Source organism: Sparus aurata, chromosome 18, assembly GCF_900880675.1.
Source record: "Sparus aurata chromosome 18, fSpaAur1.1, whole genome shotgun sequence".
In the NCBI taxonomy this organism is placed as follows: Eukaryota; Metazoa; Chordata; class Actinopteri; order Spariformes; family Sparidae; genus Sparus; species Sparus aurata.
In genome coordinates, this window is record NC_044204.1 from 843394 (window position 1) to 865748 (window position 22355).

At 43.0% G+C, this 22355-nt stretch overlaps 1 protein-coding gene across 1 annotated transcript in view; it reads left to right on the plus strand.

The window, feature by feature from the left end:
- polr2b (RNA polymerase II subunit B) overlaps positions 1 to 19273 on the plus strand; it is a 29411-nt gene extending 10138 nt beyond the window's left edge. Inside the window, exons 4-25 of the mRNA XM_030395559.1 lie at positions 242 to 354; positions 3619 to 3838; positions 4959 to 5117; positions 5314 to 5478; positions 5625 to 5821; positions 5942 to 6061; positions 6156 to 6342; positions 6605 to 6748; positions 6994 to 7133; positions 7422 to 7533; positions 7751 to 7905; positions 9052 to 9250; positions 10104 to 10272; positions 12893 to 12989; positions 13107 to 13201; positions 13375 to 13625; positions 17565 to 17654; positions 17939 to 18046; positions 18196 to 18309; positions 18436 to 18596; positions 18670 to 18865; positions 19030 to 19273. Coding sequence (XP_030251419.1) covers positions 242 to 354; positions 3619 to 3838; positions 4959 to 5117; positions 5314 to 5478; positions 5625 to 5821; positions 5942 to 6061; positions 6156 to 6342; positions 6605 to 6748; positions 6994 to 7133; positions 7422 to 7533; positions 7751 to 7905; positions 9052 to 9250; positions 10104 to 10272; positions 12893 to 12989; positions 13107 to 13201; positions 13375 to 13625; positions 17565 to 17654; positions 17939 to 18046; positions 18196 to 18309; positions 18436 to 18596; positions 18670 to 18865; positions 19030 to 19119 — 3282 coding nt within the window. The 3' untranslated portion in view covers positions 19120 to 19273. The remainder of the gene's footprint in view (positions 1 to 241; positions 355 to 3618; positions 3839 to 4958; positions 5118 to 5313; positions 5479 to 5624; positions 5822 to 5941; positions 6062 to 6155; positions 6343 to 6604; positions 6749 to 6993; positions 7134 to 7421; positions 7534 to 7750; positions 7906 to 9051; positions 9251 to 10103; positions 10273 to 12892; positions 12990 to 13106; positions 13202 to 13374; positions 13626 to 17564; positions 17655 to 17938; positions 18047 to 18195; positions 18310 to 18435; positions 18597 to 18669; positions 18866 to 19029) is intronic.
- Positions 19274 to 22355: the final 3082 nt, after the last annotated feature.

Consider the following 22355-nt stretch of genomic DNA (forward strand, 5'->3'; position numbering starts at 1 on the left):
GGGTTGCTTCTTGTACATAGTTTGTTCATATTTTAATGTTAAGTTTCTAACTCTGTAAAATTGTAAAATTGCATCATTCATTGCATCATTCGTAATTGCCTGTTTCACAACCTCTGGTTGATCTGTTAAGAGGAACCTCTTTCAGTCCAAGTCTTTAGGGTCTGTGTAGGGCCTGGTTTAAGATAATTAGATCTAGCATGTCTCGCTGTGATATCACTCTGACCTCTGTTTCCTATTTCAGCCTCGTTATCTGCTAAAGTTTGAGCAAATTTACCTGTCCAAGCCCACCCACTGGGAGAGAGACGGAGCTCCGTCTCCCATGATGCCCAATGAAGCCCGACTACGAAACCTCACGTAAGTCTTCAACTCACTTTCCCTTATTATCCTCACCAAAATATTTTTTTTGTCTCATAAAAACAAGAACAACCACAACATTACAACAATTACAGTCAAAGACAGATTTTTTGCAAAACTGTGCTTTACATCACCAACAACAAGAACACAGTCATGTAACTGACACACAAATGATATCAGAAGGATTTTGTTTAGCAGGGCTAAATTGGAAGGTATGAAAAATCTGGGCTCTGGGAGTCTGCAGAACTGGTACCTCTGGACACCCCCCGAGTGGGTACCCTTTACCCCCAGAGCTTCTTTTTAATGCTACTCGGGTCTCACGAGCAGTGACACTCTGTGTTGATCTTTAGTATCTGCCGATACCGAGTCCCGATCCGATACTTGGCCTTAACTAATATTTTCCTGGATAATACAGCTGCATAAAGAAAAAAAAGTACCTGCATCCAAGCTGTTCCTTAATAGGTTTTCTATTTTGTTGAAACAAAGTATATACTTTCATATGGCTATTTCTTATTCTGCATATGCTATTACAACATTGGCCTACCACCAGCAGACCCTCATGTACAGCAAGCTGAAATGTGTGAGACGCAGCCCACGCTTGGTACCTCCATATCATCCACTGCTTATTTCATATTCTTTACGTTGTCACATAAAATGACGTGAACACGTTGCTTGTCTATTTCACAGCGTTCAGCATCTCCTCGACTGTCTGTCTGTCGCTGTAACTCGAAAGTGGAGCAAATGTAATGCAGAGATGGTAGGACATACCGGGGATTCAAAAACTCCAGATGACGAAGAACACCCTGATCCTGTACCGCGGAGATGAGCTGGTTATCCAGAGAGATTAATTTGATGACCCTCTCTGAAATTTTTGTGGACATGTCGCTGAGGATATTTCTCTTAACTTTTGAAAGTATCCGCGACTGTTTGCTGCTTTGGTGTCCCCACCTGTACTCTCGAGTGAACACGTTGTATTCTTTGAGTGTTTGTTTTGTATATGCCGTATCAACTGAGGAGTATTAAATGCAGCTCCGCGAAATGGCTGTCGTCATGGTACAGAGCCCCTCCCCTCGATATCACGGTATCTCGCGGGATCTTCCCCCTTTCCGCCATGATGGCAGGATGCCGGCGGCAAAACACGATTGTTTACGTGTGTTCTTAACTCGGTAGTAGAGGAGGTTTTTACAATTCCGCACTGTTTTACCATGCCTGGAAGTTGGGCTGCACAAAAAATCTTTAAAAAATCGCGATCTCGATTCACACATACACGTGATCTCATTTCTACACACAGCGATTCTGAAGCATTTTATATCTCGAGCTGAATCACAAACAAATGTTCCTATTTTCTTCCCGGATTTTTTGAAGTGCCCCCAAACGCAGCACTGCCGCTGCCTCCTCCCTCAACCTGTGGTAAAGCGTCTTCACAACACGTGATTCAGTTGAGTGTTTGGAAGGAGTGAGTGAGAAGCCGTTGTTAGACGGGGCAGCAAGCCGCCAATCTGCCCGTCCTTTTGGTGGCTAGGTCCGCGGTTTTACCCTCCGAGGCGGCAAATCGGCGGACCAAAACAGACCCCTGATTTGCCGCCTCGGAGGGTACACTTATTTCCGCCTCGCCTGCTAGATGTGCAACTGGACAGCCGCTGAGATCCGCGAGATGCTAGCGTCTCCTGGATCTCTAGCTGTATGGTTGTGTTAGCTTGTTGTTGTAGCCACAAGCTAGGAACGGTCGCTACTTTCAAACTAAAAGCCCCCCGCTAAGAACCCAGTTCTAAACTCCAATGGGGTGCAATGTAAAGCTCTTATTTTGAAGACAAATTCGTTGTTAACTGTTCACAGCCCAACTTCGGGCTTCACGTCACGTCACATGTTTACGCCTACCTCTGAGGCGGCTTTTGGAAAAGGAGGAGTATTATGCCTCCGTTTTAGAAAGCCGATCACAGCAGCTATCACATATCACCTAGCCAGAGATACGGCCCCAATAAACACTGTACAACACGAGGTATAGAAGGATCCCCTCTCATCTTGGAGACTAATTTTTTTTTTTTACTTTTGTAAAAATCATTTCTCATCCAATGATAGAACTTGAACAAAACAAAAAAAACATTGCTTTGGCAGAGGCATAGTAGTATGCCTCTGCCATACTACGATGTTTTTTTTGTTTTGTTTTGTTCAAGTTTATCAGTGCAATAAACATTTTGTGAAAAAAATCGTGCCAGAGAATCGTGATCTCAATTCTAAGCAAAAAAATCGTGATTCACATTTTTTCCAGAATCGTGCAGCCCTACCTGGAAGTCACTGCTGCGTTAAAAACTGCTCCAGTACCTCACACGATACATATGGAAAACATAGGAACAATGGGATACAGTTTTTTAGGTTGCCGAAATGGACACAGCATCAAGGAGAGCAAGTCTCTGAACTGACGAGGAGACGCCGGATTGCTTGGGTGGCTGCAATAAGAAGAAAGGACCTTACTTTCGATCGCACCCCTCAGTCGATGAGAGTGTGTGTACGTTCTCTAAAAATGTCTTTTTGCCAGTACAACGCTGTTTTCACCACCTGGAGGCTTGTAGATGGCCAAGTCCTGCACCCAGCCACAGCAGAAAGTCTCGTAACTTTCCAAAGACTAGTGGCTTTTAAACTCCTGCATTGTGTAGTAACTTACACCAAAAACAAGGTAATTGACGATGTCCATGTATGTGCATGGAGGAAAATGGTCCAGGTCTCTGTGCCATTCCGCTGCAGGGAGCTCGTATGGGTCGATATTTTGGATGTCCGAGAGCTTCTCCAAATACCGCTGTTTTGCGCTTGGTGTGAGCTTGTTCCTGTAAGGTCCCTTTTCTTTCGCCTTAACTTTTTGCATTGCTTTACTTTCTTCCTTTTCTTTCTCGTATTCGTAGATCCGTCTCTGTCCCGCCGAAATAATAAATGCGCAAAAATTAAAGAGCTCTGGAATGTTTAGTCGCGCCTCTGTGAAGTTCTGAAGGTGTTGCCCCTGACAACCGATAGCGTCTCCTACCGTCATTGCCGACCGGCTCAGACCCCGCCCAAATCAACCCAAATCGGCATGTGACTCCTCAATCTCAATAGCAGATGTTACATGTCGCCGTTGGACTGCTTTCGCTTTCAAATTTAAGTTATTTCCACACTGCAGACACTATATCCGCAGGTTTGCCAAAGTAACACTACGCGCACGCCTGCATTCTCACCTGTTTCCCCAGTATCCCCTGGTTACCCATGATCTGTGTTATTGTGTCACATCTCCAGGTACTCGGCCCCTCTGTATGTTGACATCACAAAGACCATCATAAAGGAGGGCGAGGACCAGCTCCAGACTCAGCACCAGAAGACCTTCATTGGAAAAATTCCCATCATGCTTCGCTCCACCTACTGTCTGCTGAGTGGCCTGACAGACCGAGATCTATGCGAGCTCAACGAGTGTCCGCTTGACCCCGGAGGTTATTTCATCATCAACGGCTCTGAGAAGGTATGCTCTGAGTGTTTTTGTCAAGCCAAGCTAACCAGCTGCTGGTTTTAGCTTCATATGTGACGTTCAGACATGGGACAGGTGTCTATATATATGTGTATATTTAAAATGTATTGGGGCTGTTTTTTCTGTTCTAAATTAACCTTAACAAGCCATTTTTTTGTTTTTAATATTCTTTTCAACAAGGGAGTGGATAAAAATCCTTTATGCAAATGTATGTATATAATTATTACAACAATCTAAAACAAGAAATACTGTCCAGAATAATCTCCAGAATAACCGCAATAGTACTGCATGCTCCAGAAATGATAAACTCAAAACCAACAAGCAACAACAGACCTGAATGTAACATTCCTCAGTAATACTCACACAAAGTAAAACTATACTGCGTGCCTGCCTTTGGCAAGGAGGAGGAGGCTGTCTGCATCATCTGAGTATATGAACTCTATCCTCCATGATGACGACGCTTGCCCCCCACAGAGCATGGGGGTATTTCAGAGACTGCTTCCAGAATTTGGGAGGGGAGAGAATGGAATGGCCTGCCAGCAGTCCTGACCTCTGGGGGGGGGGGGATCAGTGTGCTCTTCATGCCAGATTGACCAACTCAGCCACGCTGGCTGACTTGCGACAAATGCTGGTTGAAGAATAGGATGCCATCCCACAGCAGTATGTGACCAGCATGAGGAGGAGGTGCCAGGCTGTTGTGGCTATGTGTGGTTCTTCCACACACTACTGAGGCTCCTGTTAGTTCAATTAATAAAGAAGCAGAAAAGAAGCAGAATAAGCTGTTCGGCAGAGAAGATTTGGTACATTTTTCATGGGCGCAACCCACATACTCAGCTCTGCTGCTCATCCCACAGATGAATGTTCCTTACAAATGTGGCAACATTTAAAAGGGAAACAAAGAAATAATCTACTTAACACAAATTTCCTCACTTTTTGTGCTATGTTTATGTATATATATACAGTATATAGGCACATATGTGTGTGTGTATGTGTATGACATCTGTACTCTCCAAACTGGATAAAAACAAGCAAACTGGTGTCTTACTGGTTTTCCTCATCAAACTGGTTTGTTACTGGTTTTACTGATCAAAGTGGTTTCTGTGCTGGTTCACAGGTGCTAATTGCTCAAGAGAAAATGGCCACCAACACGGTGTACGTGTTTGCAAAGAAGGACTCAAAGTACGCCTACACAGGCGAGTGTCGGTCCTGTTTGGAGAACTCTTCCCGTCCTACCAGCACCATCTGGGTCAGCATGATGGCCAGAGGAGGACAGGTGAGTCCAAATGTTCACCTGGATACAGTATTAATTATTATTTTGTCATCCATTGATTTAAAAGATGTTAATATTAATAACGTGAGGACAGAGAGGTCCTCCATCATCTGTAACTCCTATATGCACCATTACTGATCAATCAGAAGACAAAAGTGATTCATCAACTCACTGATTACTGATGGACTGTGTCTTTCAGGGAGTGAAGAAGAGTGCCATTGGTCAAAGGATTGTGTCCACACTGCCCTACATCAGACAAGAAGTTCCCATCATCATTGTTTTTCGAGCGCTCGGCTTCGTGTCAGACAGAGACATCCTGGAACACATCATATATGACTTTGACGACCCTGAGATGATGGAGATGGTCAGTGTGATTATCAGTTATTGAGCTAATGGTGGTTGTAATAGTAATGGTTTAGCCAGTAAACGCACTGAGGATCTACTGGTTGAGTCACTGTTAGCCTTGCCCACAGGGCTGTCTTATCACCAGTGATGTCACCGTGTTTCCAGGTGAAGCCGTCTCTGGATGAAGCGTTTGTGATCCAGGAGCAGAATGTGGCGTTGAACTTCATCGGTTCCAGAGGAGCCAAACCTGGCGTGACAAAAGAACGACGAATAAAATATGCCAAAGAAGTTCTGCAGAAAGAGATGCTGCCACATGTCGGAGTCAGCGACTTCTGTGAGACCAAGAAGGCCTACTTCTTGGGGTAAGTCCCACCTGAAAACACCTGCCCAAATTAGTGTCATCGTGTATGAAAGTCTTCTAATGATCTTCTGTGTCTGTTAGTGTGCATCAGTGTGAACAACTATATATTACTGTGTTTCAGGTACATGGTCCATAGGCTGCTGCTGGCTGCTCTTGGCAGACGAGAGCTGGATGACAGAGATCACTATGGCAACAAGAGGCTGGACCTCGCGGGGCCGCTATTAGCCTTTTTGTTCAGAGGGTGGGGCTCACTTCACTCACAGTCATCATGTCTTTGAAGTTTAACTTGATTGAATTTGAAGGGAAATAATAAAACTATCTTTCTCTGAGTTCAGCATGTTTAAGAATCTGCTGAAGGAGATCCGGATTTACGCTCAGAAGTTCATTGACAGAGGAAAAGACTTCAATCTGGAGCTCGCCATTAAAACCAGAATCATCTCAGATGGCCTGAAGTACTCGCTGGCTACTGGAAACTGGGGCGATGTGAAAAAGGCTCACCAGGCCCGAGCTGGAGTGTCACAAGTGAGAACACCTGTAATGAAGATGTTGACACGCAGAATGTGGTGTAGAAGTTGCAGCTTCTGAAATCATAAAATCTGGGAGAGTTAACATCAGTCAATATCATCAGTGTCAGAGTGACGTCTTCAAATTGAAGCAGCACAGTTTAGCTGAAGGACAAAGATGTTTGCAGATGTCACAGATGGTCTCAGCCTGTCCCTGTTTGTCTGGATCAGTACCAATGGGGACAGACATCAGCTCAGCAGCTTTTTTTTTCTGCTTGTAGGTGTTAAACCGTCTGACCTTTGCATCAACTCTGTCACACCTCCGCCGTGTCAACTCCCCGATTGGCCGAGACGGCAAACTGGCCAAACCCAGACAGCTGCACAACACACTGTGGGGAATGGTGTGTCCTGCTGAGACTCCTGAGGTAAAAAAAAAAAAAAAAAAAACTGGACCCAAACAATCTTAGGAAGTCCTGGATCCCCAGATCAATCTGAAAATACAGTCTGGCAACACAGAACCAACCATCTTAATCGAGTTTGATTAAAGATATGAGTTTGTGTGTCACGCTACTGTCTACGCTGGTGATTAAAAACTAAATTGTACCCGATCTTCATTCATTACAAAATCAGCCATGTTAATGACCGATTAACGAACAGTGTTGTCTCTCAGGGTCATGCTGTCGGTCTGGTGAAGAACTTGGCCCTCATGGCCTACATCTCTGTGGGCTCTCAGCCATCTCCCATCCTGGAGTTTCTCGAGGAGTGGAGTATGGAGAACCTGGAAGAGATCTCACCTGCTGCCATCGCAGAGTAAGTTGCTACAGCTTGATTTATTCCTTCACAGCTTTCACAACAACAAAGTGTTAACATAGTTTTTTGTAAATTTTTAGGTATATCTAACTAAAGATGTGTTTCTGCAATAACAGATTCATTCTGTAAATGTACTCAAACCGTCCTTCAGATGGCAGCATCGCATTCACTTTGAATGAAAACTGTCAGCTCAACCGAACCATCTTTCATGATTAATCAATATTCTTCAACTGACTGTGCTTAAACTTTCCCAATATGCACATTTTTTGTTTGGTTTTACTGTTTTAGTGCCACTAAGATCTTTGTGAACGGCTGCTGGGTCGGAATCCACAAAGATCCCGAACAGCTGATGAACACATTGAGGAAGCTCCGCAGGCAGATGGACATCATCGTGTCCGAGGTAGATCATCTGAATCTAATCATAACAGCATGTATATGTATATCTTGAGAACTACACCCTTTTTTATTTTTATAAATTCAAAAATGTATGTGTGAGGTGTTTCTCAGTATCAGCAGTTACTGGGCACACAGGGTAGGAAAGTCAGGTAGCACTTGGGATTTGATGACAGTAAGAAACAATGTCTGAGCTCAGTTTCCTGCTTGTTGTAATGTTGTAGGTGTCGATGATAAGAGACATAAGAGAGCGTGAGATCAGAATTTATACAGATGCCGGACGAATCTGTCGACCGCTGCTGATTGTTGAAAAACAAAAACTACTGCTAAAGAGACGACACATTGACCAGCTGAAGGAGAGAGAGTACAACAACTACAGGTGAGATGGAGTTCGGGTGAGAAAACGACAGGCAAACAAATCAATTAAGTTTTGACTGTGGGTTAGGGCTGCACGATTCTGGAAAAAATGTGAATCACGATTTTTTTGCTCAGAATTGAGATCACGGTTCTCTGGCACGATTTTGTTCACAAAATGTTTATTGCACTGATGAACTTGCCTCTATGCCTCTGCCAAAGCAATGTTTTTTTTGTTTTGTTGAAGTTCTATCATTGATGAGAAATGATTTTTGCAAAAGTAAAAAAAAAAAAAAATTAGTCTCCAAGATGAGAGAGCATCCTTTACTGGGGCCAGATCCTTGGCTAGGTGATATGTGATAGCTGCTGTGGTCGGCTTTCTAAAATGGAGGCTTATTATTCCTCCTTTTCCAAAAGCTGCCTCTGAGGTAGGCGTAAACATGCGACGTGACGTGAAGCCCGAAGTTGGGCTGTGAACAATTGACAACGAATTTGTCTTCAAAATAAGAGCTTTACATTGCACCCCATTGGAGTTTAGAACTGGGTTCTTAGCGGGGGGCTTTTAATTTGAAAGTAGCGACCGTTCCTAGCTTGCGCTACAACAACAAGCTAGAGATCCAGGAGACGCTACCATCTCCCGGATCTCAGCGGCTGTCCAGTTGCCCGTCTAGCAGGCGAGGTGGAAATAAGAGTACCCTCCGAGGCAGCAAATCGGCGGACCAAAACAGACCCTCAATTTGCCGCCCTCTGTCTAAAACCGCGGACCTAGCTGCCAAAAGGACGGGCAGATTGGCGGCTTGCTGCCCTGTCTAAAAACGACTTCTCACTCACTCCTTCCAAACACTCAACTGCAGGCGGGCTTCCTCCACTGAATCAAGTGCTGCGTTTGGGGGCGCTTCAAAAAATCCGAGAGGAAAATAGGAGCATTTGTTTGTGATCCAGCTCAAGATATAAAATGCTTCAGAATCGCTATGTTTGGAAATGAGATCACGTGTATGTGTGAATCGAGATCGCGATCTTTTTTTAATGATTTTTCGTGCAGCCCTACTGTGGATTATCGATTGATTGTCAATTACTATTCTTGGATTTTTTTTTTTTTAATTTCTATTCTAAAGTTTCTGTTGAAGTTAAGTTTTTGCCTTTTGTTTGTGTCTTTGTTTGTGGTGGTCAGCTGGCAGGACTTGGTGGCAAGTGGCGTAGTGGAGTACATTGACACTTTGGAGGAGGAGACAGTGATGCTCGCCATGACCCCAGATGACCTCCAGGAGAAGGGTGTGGCCTACTGCTCAACCTACACACATTGTGAGATCCACCCCTCCATGATCCTTGGAGTCTGTGCTTCCATCATTCCCTTCCCCGACCACAACCAGGTACAATAAAATCCAAAAACAAAAGTCATCTTAAAACCAACCACAAAAACAAAGTTGGTTACTTTGTTATGTACCCACTGTTCTATGAATCCATGATGACCACCAGAAGCAGAGCTTAAAGCAAGAAGTAATCCAAACACTTGGATATCAATAAGGTCACGCTGCCTATGAGAATGCATAGTGTAGGACCAGTCATAACCTCATCAGGATCATGATGTTTCTACAGAATTGTCTCACCAAGATTCTGAGTAGCAGAACTGTGGCAGTCTATACGTAACTTATTCTTCCACTAACATCACCAATAGCTGTTACATCACCAATAACAGTATGGTCATGAATCCTACATTACCAGGCAAGGCCTGAGGATTCTTGAAAGAGGCTGCTGCTTCTGTCCATTTTGACAGGGTCAATGTTACTAATTAGTAATATTGACCCTATCAAACAGACAAAGATGCATGATGTAGCCCCAGGTTGCAGAGACACCTGGGACCTGATGAGTGGGCCCGTATATGAAACACTGGCAATATGATATCCTCAAAACCTGTACCTGTCCCCACCCTAGATCTGTTTTGTGTTCCACGGCTGACTACTCTCTAATGTAGGTGACTTCTACAGGATGGTAACAGCCGTATCAACCAGGAAAGATGCCATTCAAAATATTTTCCGCTGAACTGACTGATTATTGGAAACATGGCTCAAGAGGCCTATATGCCGTTTCAATTTCCTGCAACCATCCACCTGGAATGCCTTAGCTTGGTGCAGTCACATGACGAAGGCTCATCATCTTATCAATGATGTTAACCCTTTTTCTCATTGACATGTGACATCAGTTTTATTTGGTCTTGTTCTTCAGTCTCCCAGGAACACGTACCAGTCCGCTATGGGTAAACAAGCCATGGGTGTCTACATCACCAACTTCCATGTACGAATGGACACACTGGCTCACGTGTTGTACTACCCTCAGAAACCGCTGGTCACCACCCGATCCATGGAGTACCTGCGCTTCAGAGAGCTGCCTGCAGGTAGCACTTAACTGTACATTCGGACTGATATTTCTCAGACTTCAGCAGATCTGAGTTGGAAGTGAAGTGAGTTTTCTGTCCGGCTGTTTATTATCAATTTCTGAATCGGCAAGTTTCACGCACGAAAATACAGGTAAAAAGCTGTGATGCTCTTCAAAGGTTGAGTGTATATTCGGATAGATGAGGTGGAGGCCAGCTCATTGTGTCCATCTTGGAGATACTTTCCGGGGAGCCTCAGTTTGGGGCTGTGATGGTATGGATTTGAGCTTACTGTAGAGAAAGGATCGCTGTGGTTTTGTAGAGGGAAAAAATTACAACCTTGAACCAAATGAGTAGCAAGGTTCCTTAAGGCCCCCACACACCGCCCAGACTCAAACCAACAGCCTTTATCCAACCACTCCGTTGCCTCTTGTCTGACCCGTTCGGCAAAAAAGTTGCATTGAACACACCGCTTCGACGTGCTGCCAACTCCACAGTAGTGTGTACGTTCTGCGCTTGTGCGAGATGCAATAAGCGGGTTGCGCCAGTGTTGTGTACAAAAAAGACGCTGGACGAGAGCTTTATGCATGCAACTCTTTACTTTCAATCAAAACAAAACGTAACCATTTCAGACAAAAACGGCTGCATACAGCAAGGCATTACCAAATGAACACAGATTAATTCATCCTGAACAGACATAACAGCTAGTCTCGTGCCAGTAACGTTACTCCAAAACATTAAAACGGGGAATGATGGAACGGAGTGCATAGAAAAACAAAGCGCACACAGTATTCCGCCCCTCCTACACAATGTGTTGATTTGCTAGCACACCGCCAATCAGAATGGTCATACAGCTGGCACACAACCAATCAGAGAATACACAGGCTCAGACAGCCGACAGCCAACCTCCTCATCCGCGCGGAAAAACCAAAGACAGACAAATCTCGTCTGTTATTTCCCAGTTGCTGGGAAAGTAGAGGTCACAAACTGGACCTTTTTACAAACTATTGTTACTGGCTAACTTGGCTCCGATAGTTGCTGATGGCTGCGCAGCCTTCACCGACCACGCGGGGAGAATGTCACTATTTGCATGGAGATGCACTGAGTTAATCATCATCATTTAAGACACACTTCTGCTGAAATTATCAGCGTAGAGATATATTTTTTGTAAAATAAATCTCCACTCCATCTAATACCTCCACACAATACTCTGGTGATAGGGTTAGAAAATATGGGCTTGTTTTAAATCTTTGCTGTCCCGTCATAACGTTAAAAACGTTGAAAAACAGCTGATTGCACCGGAGGCTGATTGGTGTGGCATTCAAGTTATATCTAGTCTCATATAGCCAGAGTTCTCTCAGTTCTCAGAAGTTTTTTCATCCAGCGTTGATCCACCAAATAAATCCATGACGATTGATATAGCAATTAACGTCTTCTGGGATTTTTAAAATAACATATTGTAGATCTTAGCAATTTTTATGTGATTTGGCGGTACATATAATTTAGGTGCTAACTACAGTCAAAACATTAGGGGTGGGAAAAATAATTGATTCTTAGATGAATCGCGATTCGGACGTGGATGATTCTGAATCGATTCACAAATGTCAAAAACCAATTTTCTACATGTTAATTGACAACGTAATGTTGACGGAACGCAAGAGGCGGAACTCAGAAGCGCGGAAGTGCAGCGCCCAGACAGTTGACGGCGTGCACACAACAAAAAGCATGGGATGTGTCGTGAATGTCTGTACTCACAAACAACTCATGGGTGGAACGTCTGAGGCATTTGTTCACGCCGAGCGGCTCGAGAGCAGTGTGGAGACCGCTGTTAGCCGTTGGATGATAGCTGTGGCGTTGAGTGCGCAGCGTCCAGGTTAACTTGCGACACCTGTAACTAACTATCGGGTATTTCTGTCATTCCGCCGTGCGTTCAAATGGTTACTTAAAGCCATCGTTCCCAGCCGCATACATCGTTATTAAGCTGAATTCAAGTCGATGTGAAAACTGTACACTGTCAAACAGCCCGCACAGTATGTTGAAATCCAGCCCGAACTCAGTGTGAGGTCAGTCAGCTGTGGCAAAGTGTGAGACGTCCAGATCAACCTGTGATACAAACACCTGTATCGACCGTCGACCAGCTGCAGCTGTATTAATGTACTACATGTATGCTGCTACAGGAACACTTTTCTTTTCCTTTTGGTTCTTTGCAAAGCTGGATGTTTGCTAGCAAATGTAACCTTCCAGTTGACTTGCCACATTTCTTTCATTTGTTTTATTAATTAAATATATTGGAAGTAAATTAAGTATGGATCATTACAAATACTTTGCTTTGAAAGTACCAAGTAGTCACACAGTGAGAAAAAGTAGGAAGTGATTAGCAAACTTAGATTTAATTATTATTATTTTTTTTTAAAACGTGCATGGAAATGTACATAAAAACCTTGCTGCATCGAGATGCATCGAGAATCGAGTTAGAATCGAATCGTTGACCTCTGAATCCGAATCGAATCGTGAGGTGCCAAGAGATTCCCACCCCTACAAAACATGTAATGCTGTGATCTTTCCCTCTCACTGAAGGTACAGAGAGCAAGAGACAGAGACACCAGTCACCTTGTTAAAGACAACTGTCCTTGTTTTTCAGGTATCAACTCCATTGTTGCGATTGCCTCATACACAGGCTACAACCAGGAAGACTCGGTGATCATGAACCGGTCGGCAGTAGATCGAGGCTTCTTCAGGTCAGTTACCAGTTTTTACGCCTGATATCAGTTACTGATCTGAGTGTTAGTTTCTGATGTAACAATGTGTGTTTCAGTGTTTTCTTTCTGTGGCTAAACCTGCTATTTACTCTGCAGGTCTGTCTTCTATCGATCCTACAAAGAGCAAGAGTCTAAGAAAGGTTTTGACCAGGAGGAAATTTTTGAGAAGCCGACACGTGAAACCTGCCAAGGTGAGAAATGCTCAGCTGAAGTCTGTTTAGTTGTAGTCTGGTGTTTGCAGTATGAAAATTCCTGTCGATCATCTTGGGTGTGGTAGCAGCGTCTAGTCTCAGCTGTTGAATGTTATTGGTGAGCGGAGATAATCTTACATCAGAGATTGAGAATTCATTTTAAATATCCTCAGGTATGAGGCACGCCATCTATGACAAGCTTGACGACGATGGGCTCATTGCACCTGGTGTCCGTGTCTCTGGCGAGGATGTTATCATCGGGAAGACAGTGACGCTGCCGGAGAACGACGACGAGCTGGACAGCACCAACCGGCGCTACACCAAGAGAGACTGTAGCACTTTTCTGAGAACCAGCGAGACCGGCATTGTGGACCAGGTGATGGTGACTCTGAACCAGGAGGGCTACAAGTTCTGCAAGATCCGGGTGAGAGGACACCACACCTGACACTAGGGCTGGGCGATATGGCCTAAAAATTGAATCTAAAAAAAAATCTTAAAATTTTTCACACCAAACTCGATTTACACATTTTTTTTTCCTTCTCGAAAACAAACTTGAAATGACAACAAAATTTTAAAAGCATTGCAGTTATTTTAATGCTTTTTATTTTAAACAAATTTGCCCTGTCATTGTAAACAGTGCAAGCTGGAACTCACTTGAAAAAGTAAAAGTGCATCCTTTTGAAAACATTTTGTCCCTTTTTGATAAAATGCTTTTGTAAACATAATTTTAACATGTGAGATTGTATGTTTTTATAAAAACAGATCAGTTTCTCCATTGGGATTGATAAAGTGTTAACATAACTTTCATTAAATACTTTTTTGCAAAAGGTGCCTTTTGTTTACAATAGGGCTGCACGATTATAGCCAAAATGATAATCACGATTATTTTGATCAATATTGAAATCACGATTATTAATCACGATTATTCATTATCAGTGTTTCCTCTACATTCTTTTAGGAGTGGCGGCCCGCCTAAATCCTAGCCGCCGCTCCTTCAAATTTCTTTTTTGTTCTTTTTTTTTTTTTTAAATTGTTGACCACCGCCGCATCATATCTCCACCTTCACAGCAGAGTCCTGCACTGGGTCGGGTGTCACGAGTGCTGAGGTAAACTAGATAACTGTCTTGTTCATTATCTACTCTTTGGAGTAGATTCCCCCCGCCCTCCCCCAATAACTTACCGGTGCCATCAACGTTAATTACTCGCGAGAGCGTGGCCTTGAAAGTGACATCACGTCAAGCACCCAGGCACCAGGGGCCTCATTTATAAAACTGTGCGTAGGATTGACGTCAAAAGGTTGCGTACGCACAAAAATATCCTGATTTATAAAACAGTGCACACGCACGTCCTACGCCGATTTCCCTTTATAAATCACACTCCAGTCTAAATGTGGCGCACCTGTGTGCGGGTCATACCACGCCCATATTTGCCTATGAATATTCAGAGAAACGCCCCTAATTAATATTCATTCATGACTGAAAGCATGCCGAAAGCAGAGAGTTGGGTCGGGTCACCAATGCCAAAAAGGCTCTAGAGTGGCAGCATGTGGCAGACAATGTAAATGCTGTTGCCTCAGAAGGTCGGAGTGTGGCCGAAGTGGAAAAAAAAGTGATCAGACGTAAAAGTGGAAGCAAAAAAGCGCCTGGCATCACACACAGGCAGAGCATCTGTGTGACGGGCGGGGGAATGGGCCAACCGGAGCTCACCCCGCTGGATGAAAAACTGACTGGGATCATCAGGGAATCCCTCCTTAGTGACGTGGTCACGGAGGTGGAGGGGGACACCGATGCCGGCCCAATTCATTCTCACTTTGGTGATCTTATAGCAACTTGTGTGCAGTTAGTGGCACCGATTACATTTGGGTCAAACCGGACATTGCTGGAAATTGCGCATTTTTATTTGCCTGTTCACCCACCGTATAAGAAACTTTATGTACTGCTGCGACAAACCAATTATACCTCCTAACACGTCTGGCCTAACACGGCTAAAGTTTGGCTGGGATATCCCTGACCTGTCAATTCCCTCTGGAATGTGCCGGTTGAAACCCGAGTGTTGTGAGCACTTGAAGCGGGACCGGCACGGCGTGGTTTCTGCGGGTGCTCCTCTCTAACGCTGGGCCCAATACCGCACATAGATCCAAGAGGACAGCTCGTGGGAGTCGGAAACGGCTCATCAGCCACTCATCACTGTTGGCCAGTGGATCTTGCTGGTCACTGCAGTTCCGCTCCCTCCGTATCCTTCCGTTTGCCACATCCTCCAACAGTGCCAAAGCAGCCATTGTGCGCCATAACGCATTGTAAATACATGCCTTTATATGCCCATCTATTAGGTAATATCTGCTTCACGTGTGAGAATTACCCTGACTGACTAACAGTCCTTCAGACTAACATTATAAGATAATTATAGTCTTTATCTGTATGGCAACAAAACACAGTTACAAAGTGTTTTATGCGTTATGCATTGAAAACGGAGATGAAACGAAATGCACTATATGGTATAGGATATTAATATATTAAACTGCATTCATATCAGTGTAAACGTAATTTGCTCTACTGTTGTCTTACTTTTGTCCTAAATCATATGTTTCCCATGTACACTCCAGGGAGTTTGTTTGTTTATTCATTGTAAAAATAGTTTTTTTTTTTTTTTAATTCATTTCTTGCAAATAAACTGTTCATATATGAGAGGTAATATTACTATTTATTTTACACGATCAGTATCAGTTTCACACAGTTTCTCCTGTTTCTTTCTTCTGCCATCAGTGGCGCAGTTTCTCCTTACCCTTACTTAGTAAACTAATTGATAGCATTAAGCGAATATATACACGCCATGATGTAACTGCTGACTGCATTTTCAGATGAGCTTGTTCAAATATTTCTCAAAACCCAGAAAAAATCATTGTTCTGAGCCTGGGTGCAATCTTTGCCACTGATTCTACAGCCCCATCAAGAAATTATTATTTATTTTATTTATTTTTTTATTTTATTGTTGTATTTTCGTTATTTTTTATTTTTACATTCAGCCTTTAAAAAGCCATTTTCCATGCCAGCCATTCAATAAAAAGGGGGATTATGCTGGGCATAAAAGTGAAATCTGCAGTCAAGTGTATTTTGTTTACGCCGCCAAGGCTCCCCGAGAGCCTGCCCCCGCTGCTGAAAAAAATCCTAGAGGAAACACTGATTATGTTGGGTAAAACATATCTTTTTTTATTGCACTTTCTTTTTTAAACAAACCATATGTGAACAAGGCTTCAAATTGAAACTTAAAATAATAGTTAATCATAAATAATAAAATAAAATTTACCCAAGACAAAGGGCAAAAAATAAATATGCCATTGCAGAGTGCAATCATAAAGTGCAAACAAATGAAAAAAATTAAGCCTATGCAGAAAAGACGCATACTACAAGGAACAGCAACATACTACGTGCCTACAGATTTTTGCATACATTCTATTGGATAGTAATCATGACATGTAGGTAGATGTACAGGACATGAGGTGTGTGCTTGCTGTCTATTTTACACATTTTTGGCCAGGAAGACGAGCCTGTCTCCTACCTCTGGCCCGAGGTCTCACTGTGGCTTCGTAGCACAAACCTGGGGCGAACATTTTCAGTATGTGGATTAACCTCTGGCTTTCCACTGTATATACAGGCACCATATCTTTAGCGATATGCAACGTGACTGCATCCATAAAAGCTGTCCACTGAGCCCCTTTCTTCTCATACGGAACACAATGATTAAATTATTCTGCTAATTTCGGCTGCTTTATAGCAGGTGTTTGTGGGCTGCCGTGCTCCTGTACATCTCGTAGTGAACAACAAGAGTCCCACTGTGATGCATGTGTCTGTTTGAGAGGCTGAAATAAATTTGTCGGTCTGCTGCCTTTAGTTGCAGCAGCCTTTAAACAAACTTTGCAGCGGACAGTGGTTTGTTTGAGGTCTGACGCTACAGAACTAAACTACTGATGAGGCTTGCTGCCATGTTGTTGATTGTTTCTCTGTGGAAACTAAATGCGGGGGGAGGGCGGAGCCCACTATGAACTACAGGAGCCCATGGGGAGGGGCGGCGCAGCAATTTAAAGAGAAAATCTATTTTATTTTTTTAGAAACGTCCTAAACCACAAACTCGAATTAAATGAATTTACCGATTTATCGCCCAGCCCTACCTGACACACGTGAGACCACGTGAGACACCTGATATACCTGACAGAACACCTGTTACACTTGACAGAACACCTGTTATAACTGAAAGAACACCTGTTACAGCTGACACAACACCTGTTACACCTGACAGAGCACCTGACAGAACATTCTTGGAGAAGATACCTTTTTCTTTTTTTCTGATGAGCTTCCTGTTCATGCAGGTTCGCTCAGTCCGAATTCCTCAGATCGGAGACAAGTTTGCCAGTCGACACGGACAGAAGGGAACCTGTGGGATCCAGTACAGACAAGAGGTAAATGTGAAGTAAACAGACAGGAGGTAAACAGGAAATCAGCAGACAGTAAGTAGCTGTATCATGTTATTTGTTAAGTCCAAATAGAAAGTCTTACCGATTATGAATGCTGTGAGATGTTTCTGTCGTCAGTGGCTGGCCTCTAGTCCTGGATCCATTCATGAACATATCAGGTTCATGGTAATCAGGCGCCAGTCACAGAAAATATTTTTCATCAGTCAGATTGTGTCAATCTGTGAAGTTTAAACATGACGCTGGTGAACGATTCTTCCAACTTCTCTAAGGACATGCCATTCACCTGCGAGGGAATTACACCAGACATCATCATTAACCCTCACGCCATCCCCTCTAGAATGACAGTGGGCCATCTGATTGAGTGTCTGCAGGGCAAGGTACCAGTCATAAATATACATATTGGTAATAATCAATAATTGTAGCTCTGATCACAGGCTGAAAATCTATTATAATGGTATAAATCATTTACTTAAATGCAACATGCAGGTTTATTGACATACATATGCATATTTTGTTTTTGCTTCAGGTTTCTGCGAACAAAGGCGAGATTGGTGACGCCACGCCTTTTAACGATGCTGTCAATGTACAGAAAGTGTCGAACCTGCTGTCAGAATACGGATACCACCTGAGAGGAAATGAGGTCAGTCGCTTGGTTTACTTCCTGTTTAACTTGAACACTTGATCCCTGCCTGAGTGATGTCAGTGCGATGTGGTGTACATTTACTGAGCAACTTCAGTGCTTTCAACACTATTGATCTGTGCTCAGGTTCTGTATAACGGCTTCACGGGGAGGAAGCTGACTTCTCAGATCTTCATTGGTCCAACTTACTATCAGCGTCTGAAGCACATGGTGGACGACAAGATCCACTCAAGGGCCCGGGGCCCTGTCCAGATCCTCAACAGGCAGCCCATGGAAGGACGATCACGGTTAGTGAGACATTTGTCTACCTGTCTGTGTTACATCTGAGTGATCTCTCTGACTCACCTGTCTGTCTCACAGTGATGGCGGCCTGCGGTTTGGGGAGATGGAGCGTGACTGTCAGATTGCTCATGGAGCAGCTCAGTTCCTTCGAGAACGTCTTTTCGAGGCGTCTGATCCATATCAGGTTCATGTGTGTAACCTGTGTGGACTGATGGCCATCGCCAACACGCGGACACACACATATGAGTGTCGAGGCTGCCGCAACAAGACACAGGTAAACATGATCAATAACTAATTGGTATTTGTTGGTATCATTTGTTTTATTATTGATGTTTTTATTGGTATGAGTATTGATCTTTGTGTCTTTCAGTATTAATATTGATATTTTTATTAGTAATAATATTGATCTGGTATTGGTTCTGTTTGTGTGTCCGTCAGATCTCTCTGGTCCGGATGCCCTACGCCTGTAAGCTGCTCTTCCAGGAGTTGATGTCAATGAGCATTGCTCCTCGTATGATGACATCATAGTGTGGCATGGCGAATCACATGCGCCTGTGGGCTTAAAATGTGACAACAGCAGGAAGTGAAAGAAGTTGAAGTAGAAGTTTAATGTTTTTATAGTTTCACGTTGTCTCACTTTGTTTTGTTAAGTCAAATAAATTTGAATTTGTTCTGATGTTGATTGGACATATGGGTCTTCATTGGTTTACATTCATCATGTGACCTAACAAATGGGTCACATGAACAAAAACAAATTTTATATCGCCGATATAATTGCTGATTGAACTGAATATCATGTCTGTCTTCCACTGAAACTCTGTACGGCTCATTGAATATTTTCATAAATGCACCAACATCAGTGACTATGGTGATGAAGCCTAGTTAATATTATAGTCAGTATGATAATAGTAATAATCATAATTGTTCTTAATATGTCCTCAGAGGCAGCAGTTTACTATTAGATTTTAGCAGATAGATTTTCTGCTTTCAAAATAATCTAAATGTGCTCAGATTGATGTGAGAATTTTGAATTTACACTGATCAGGCGTTAACATAATGACCATTATGCCTTATGTTGTGTTGGTCCCCCTTTTGCTGCCAAAACAGCCCTGACCCATCGAGACATGGACTCCACTAGACCCCTGAAGGTGTGCTGTGGTATCTGGCACCGAGGTGTTAGCAGCAGGTCCTTTAAAGGAGAACTTCGGTCGATTTAAACATGCAGCTTCATTGCTCAAGCTACCCTTGACTTGCCAGTGCCGAAGATGCGAACACATTTGGTCAAACCATTACAGAGCTCCGTGAACGCAGATTTAGCATTGAACGCTAACAGCATGGGGTCAGAACTTTACACTGCGTTTTAAGCGTCTTAACATGCTCCACATCTCACACCAAAACTTATGCAACATCAGCAGACACCTTAGCACACAGCACTGTAGCGTGTATGACTCAAAATGAATAAAAAAGTAGTTAAAACTGTGTTTGTGCAAGCAGCTACTTACCTGTTTGTTGAAATTCGCGTCTTCCGGTAGCTAGACCAAACTAGTCAATCCGTCGAGCGTGCACTTACTCCCTCACTGGCGGAGACGGAAACGTATTCCAGCATTTTCATGTTTCTGTTCATAATGTACATGTCCATGTTGCAGCCTGTCATGAGCCATGAGCCTTACAATAGCCTGTTAAGCCTGTTAAGTGCACACTCGGTGGATATACTAGTTTGGTCTAGCTACCGGAAGACGTGGATGTCAACAAACAGGTAAGTAGCTGCTTGCACAAACACACTGTTTTTTTTTTTTAAACTTTGTTTTTATTGATTTTTCAGTGAAAAACAAAACAGGTACATCAGACAGGGTCATCTACAGCAAAACACATTGACAGGCTTTGTAAAAAACAAAGGGCTGGCAGAAAACAGGCTGAGGGGTCGGGTCCAGGGTCTTTAAGGGACCCACAGTTCTCCATTAGAGTCCACAGTGACACAAAATACCTTCCTTCGTACAGTCCCCAAGATCACCAGTAAAAAACACAATTCCACACAGAGTATACATTCAGTAATAAGCTCACCTCTTACCTATATATTCCCTCCACTTCCCCCAATATTGGTCACCTTTTCCAGTATCATGTCTCAGGGAAAACGTCAACCTTTCCATGTTATGAATTTCTTCAATTATTCCAATCCAGTCTGAAATCGTCGGACATTCCTTGCTCAGCCATTTCCTGGTTATTGCCTTTTTACTACCTGCCAATAATAGCTGCAGTAAATATCTATCTTATTTGTTTATTTCAGTTGGTATGTTGCCTAAGTATATGACTTCGAAACTGAGATCAGATTGCAAAATGATTATTAATTTGATTGCTGCTGTAATATCTTCCCAATAAGATGAAATAATAGGACATTCCCAGAATATGTGGAAGTGGCCAGCTGACATATTGCCACACCCTCTCCAACATCGTCCTTGATCTGGATTTTTGGTCTGTAAACTTTTGATTTTTGGTGTTATAAAAAATCTTGCAGTGCTTTTCCAGGTGAATTCCCTCCATAAATCTGAGCTGGAGGTGGTGGCAAATGTCCTACAGATATTTAGCCAATCATCTTCAGTTAACTGTATGTTAGCTTCTTTTTCCCATCTTGATTTAATGTACATTGTGGAAAGACCTCTGCCCTGAGTAAATCCTTGAAATCAGTTTTCTGTTCAAATTTCCTTTGTAAGTATTGACAAATATCTCTATCAGGTTCATTCCTTCCTCTCCAATAGTTTTGATATTTTTATTAAAATAATCTCTCAATTGAAAATATCTGAAGAGATCCTGTTTCTCCAAGTTGTGCTTTTCCCTGAGATGCACAAAGGAAACTAGACCAACACTAGTAGAGATTTTGCAATATGAGGTAATACCCAGGTTTTTCCATCGTGTGAACCTGCTGTCCAGCTCGGCCGGTGTGAATTCCGTATCAAATGCTACCCAGCGTAATAGTCGTGCATTTCTTTCATACTTGGGGTCTTTGAGGATTTTGTACCATATATTCAGAGGGGTTGCGATCCAATTGTTTAATTTATCTCCCAGTAGGTACTTTTTCAAGGGGATTTGTCTCCCAACACAGATGGGAGAGGTTCACATATAAAATTTTGTTCTAACTCCTTCCATTTTGTTTCGCACTCCGGATCACACCAACCGACCAGGAAGCGAAGCTGTGCCGCTCTGTAATAATCCTCCAAACAGGGCAGGGCCCTACCACCCTTATCTTTGGGTAACTGTAGTGTCTGATATCTAATCCGTGGCCTTTGTTTTGCCCAGATAAAAGTAGATATCATCCTATTCCATTCGTTAAATTGCTTTGGTGGTATCTCGATTGGTAACGACTGGAAGAGGTACAGGAGACGGGACAGCACATTCATCTTAATTATGTCTATCCGATTATACATATTTGTCGGTAATAGAGACCAACGGTTTAGGTCTGCCTTGATATCAGCTGTTATGGAAGTATAGTTGTGGTCGTAGATGGTAGTTAAATCTTTCGGTATTCGTACTCCAAGGTACTCCATTATACTGTCTGTCAGTTTAAATGTACTTGTTCTATAAATATCTTCATGTGGATTTAGATTAAAAGTTAGAGTTTGAGTTTTGTGTAGATTAAGTTTATAACCAGAGTAAGAGCCGAATTCTTCAAGTAAATGCAGTAATTTAGGAAGACTTACTTTGGGATTGCTAAGGGTCATAAGAATGTCATCTGCATATAAACACATTTTATACTGTGTATTTCCAATCAG